The sequence below is a fragment of the Salvelinus alpinus genome, chromosome 7 (assembly GCF_045679555.1).
Source record: "Salvelinus alpinus chromosome 7, SLU_Salpinus.1, whole genome shotgun sequence".
Lineage (NCBI taxonomy): Eukaryota > Metazoa > Chordata > Actinopteri > Salmoniformes > Salmonidae > Salvelinus > Salvelinus alpinus.
In genome coordinates, this window is record NC_092092.1 from 18,782,397 (window position 1) to 18,785,575 (window position 3,179).

Consider the following 3,179-nt stretch of genomic DNA (forward strand, 5'->3'; position numbering starts at 1 on the left):
AGACTGGGGCCCTTGATGTGAAAATAAATATAACTTTTACTGAAGTCTTTCTGTCTGTAATAAAGCACTTTTGTGGGGAAAAACTAATGCTGATTGGCTGGGCCTGGCTCCCCAGTGGGTGGGCCTAGCTGCCAAGTGGGTGGGCCTATGCCCTCCAAGGCCCATGCATGGCTGCCCCCCTGCCCAGTCGTGAAATCCATAGATTAGGGCCTAATTAATTAATTAAAATGTACTTATTTCCTTATATGAACTGTAACTCAGTAAAAACTTTGAAATTGTTGCGTTTATAGTTTTGCTCATTATATATGCCCCCCCCCCCCCCCCCCACACACACACACACACACACACACACACACACACACACACACACACACACACACACACACACACACACACACACACACACACACACACACACACACACACACACACACACACACACACACACACACACACACACACACACACACACACACACACACACGTTTTCAATTTGGGGTTTGATCATCTTAGTATTAAAATGTGAAGGATGATAACTAGTGCATGTATCATTGAGATAAGTGTATAAACCCTTATGTAGATACAATAGTTCTATCAGTAGGTCTAAATGGCTAGCTCAATTTTAACTTCATTCCGTAAGCACAATATAATTCACATTGCTTCCTCTTCTATGGGCATAGTTGGAATGTATATGTTGGTGTTTACAAATGTTATCATCCTCAGCATACCGTCAAGTCGCTCCTCCTCTTATACTATTAGAATGTCATTCACCTTATAGCCTTTGATCACGGCACAATAACGCAACTCCACCCAGCTGGCTGGATAACGTATGGGACAGTAATAATCCCCTTCCTCTCTCCACCAGTAGACATACGTCTTGGGATGTACAGTATATGTCAACTTACCTTGTTCTCTCTCTTGCTGTGTTACAGCAAAAGTTACCAGCGACCTCCACCTCCTCACCACCACCAGGCTCATCATTGGAACTCCTTTCTCCCAGCGGGGGGGGGGGGGGGGGGGGGGGGTTTCGATCCCAGCTGCCCCGCGTAGGGCTACCTGCCATCACATCATCTGGCTCCTGAGAGGGTAGGGCTACCTGCCATCACCCCTCGGAGATGACGCCATTCCCCAAACTAATAAATACAATCTCATATTCGTGTTCTGTCTCTGTAGTTCATTCAGTGAAGCCTGTACTCGATTGAATTTCAATCTGGTGTAGTGTTGTAGTTCAGGCCTAGTCATGATATATTTTGTTCTGCATGCTGTAAGATTCTGAATGAAATTAAAAGTGCTATTATAATAACTGATGATTATTATTTTGTGTACGTGTAGTGCTGCTATTATGTCATTAAGATGTACAGTATATAGAGTTATAATCATGTCACTTCCAGAACCTTCAGCCAGGCATCCAAACAATAGGAACGGTTCTTCAGAATTAAATTCATCTGAGATTGAGACACATTTTTATTAAATCAGCTTAAGACTAAGCCTAATTGTTGTATGTTTCCTCTTTGTCCTCTGGTAATTACAAACTAATTATGATCCACAGCTTCATCACCTGCAGAAGGGCTGCTTTGTTTGACAAGACAAATTGGGACAACACAGCAAGACAGCCAAAGTGACATTTGCTGTAAATGCTTCTCAAGAGCCCAGCTCTCCCCTCTCCTCTATCCTTTCCCTGATCTCCTCTCTTTCATACCCCTCCCTCCCTCCCTCCCTCCCTCCCTCCCTCCCTCCCTCCCTCCCTCCCTCCCTCCCTCCCTCCCTCCCTCCCTCCCTCCCTCCCTCCCTCTCGCTCTCTCTCTCTATTTCTCTTACTCATTCCCCCCTCTCGCTCGCTCTCTCTCTTTCTCTCTCTCTCTCTTACTCACTCTCTCTCCTCCTAGTCATCTTTCTTTCAATCACCCTCATAACCCCTATGGCTGCTACTGAGGGGATAAGAACAGCAAGGTTTTTGTGAAACAGGCGAAGGCCTCCTGTGTCTCGTTTTTTCTCATCTCCTGTGTCTCGACCCTTCTCAACTCCTGCGTCTCGACCCTTCTCAACTCCTGTGTCTAATTTTTTCTCAACTCCTGTGTCTCATTTTTTCTCAACTCCTGTGTCTCGACCCATCTCAACTCCTGTGTGTCGACCCTTCTCAACTCCTGTGTCTCGACTCTTCTCAACTCCTTTGCCTCGACTCTTCTCAACTACTGTGTCTCGACTCTTCTCAACTCCTTTGCCTCGACTCTTCTCAACTCCTTTGCCTCGACTCTTCTCAACTACTGTGCCTCGACTCTTCTCAACTCCTGTGCCTCGACTCTTCTCAACTCCTGTGTCTCGACTCTTCTCAACTCCTGTGTCTCGATTCTTCTCAACTCCTGTGCCTCGACTCTTCTCAACTCCTTTGCCTCGACTCTTCTCAACTCCTTTGCCTCGACTCTTCTCAACTCCTGTGTCTCGACTCTTCACAACTCCTGTGTCTCGATTCTTCTCAACTCCTGTGCCTCGACTCTTCTCAACTCCTTTGCCTCGACTCTTCTCAACTCCTTTGCCTCGACTCTTCTCAACTCCTTTGCCTCGACTCTTCTCAACTCCTTTGCCTCGACTCTTCTCAACTCCTTTGCCTCGACTCTTCTCAAATCCTGTGTCTCGACTCTTCTCAACTCCTGTGTCTCGACTCTTCTCAACTCCTGTGTCTCGATTCTTCTCAACTACTGTGTCTCTACTCCTCCTACACAACAAAGAGAAAGAAAGACAGAACTCTAACCCCCCTTCTCTTCCCTTCCTCTCTCCACTCCTCCTTCACTCCATCCCTCTCTCCCACATAACCACTTTCTGTCTCTTGTCGAGGAGCCTAATTACACGCTGGACAGGGGAATCGATTCAGGAGGAAGTGAAGGTCCACAGCAGGTGGCTATAGACCCCTTTAACTCCCTTCTCACCCCTTACCTCCCACCCACCTCTCACCCCCATCTCTGTACTTACACTCGCCCTCTAGGGAGACAAGATGGCAAACCTTGGTTGTATCCCAAATGGCACGCTATTCCCTATATATCACACTACTTTTCACCAGGGCTCCCTACAGGGCTTTGGTCAAAAGTAGTGCACTATGTAGGGAAATTTGAGACACAGCCAAGATGGCAGACCTTAAGAAGACCCCTGCCAGCCTCTTCTCCTCGTTCTCTCAGCCCCCACCT

General features: G+C 47.1%; 1 protein-coding gene across 1 annotated transcript; it reads right to left on the minus strand.

Annotated features, from left to right (window-relative positions):
- Positions 1-2,079: 2,079 nt before the first annotated feature.
- On the minus strand, positions 2,080-2,955 carry LOC139581845 (octapeptide-repeat protein T2-like). Its single transcript, XM_071412073.1, has 2 exons — positions 2,939-2,955; positions 2,080-2,713 (listed from the first exon to the last, which is right to left on the minus strand). Exons 1-2 carry the CDS (start codon positions 2,953-2,955, stop codon positions 2,080-2,082), a joined length of 651 nt encoding a protein of 216 aa, XP_071268174.1.
- Positions 2,956-3,179: the final 224 nt, after the last annotated feature.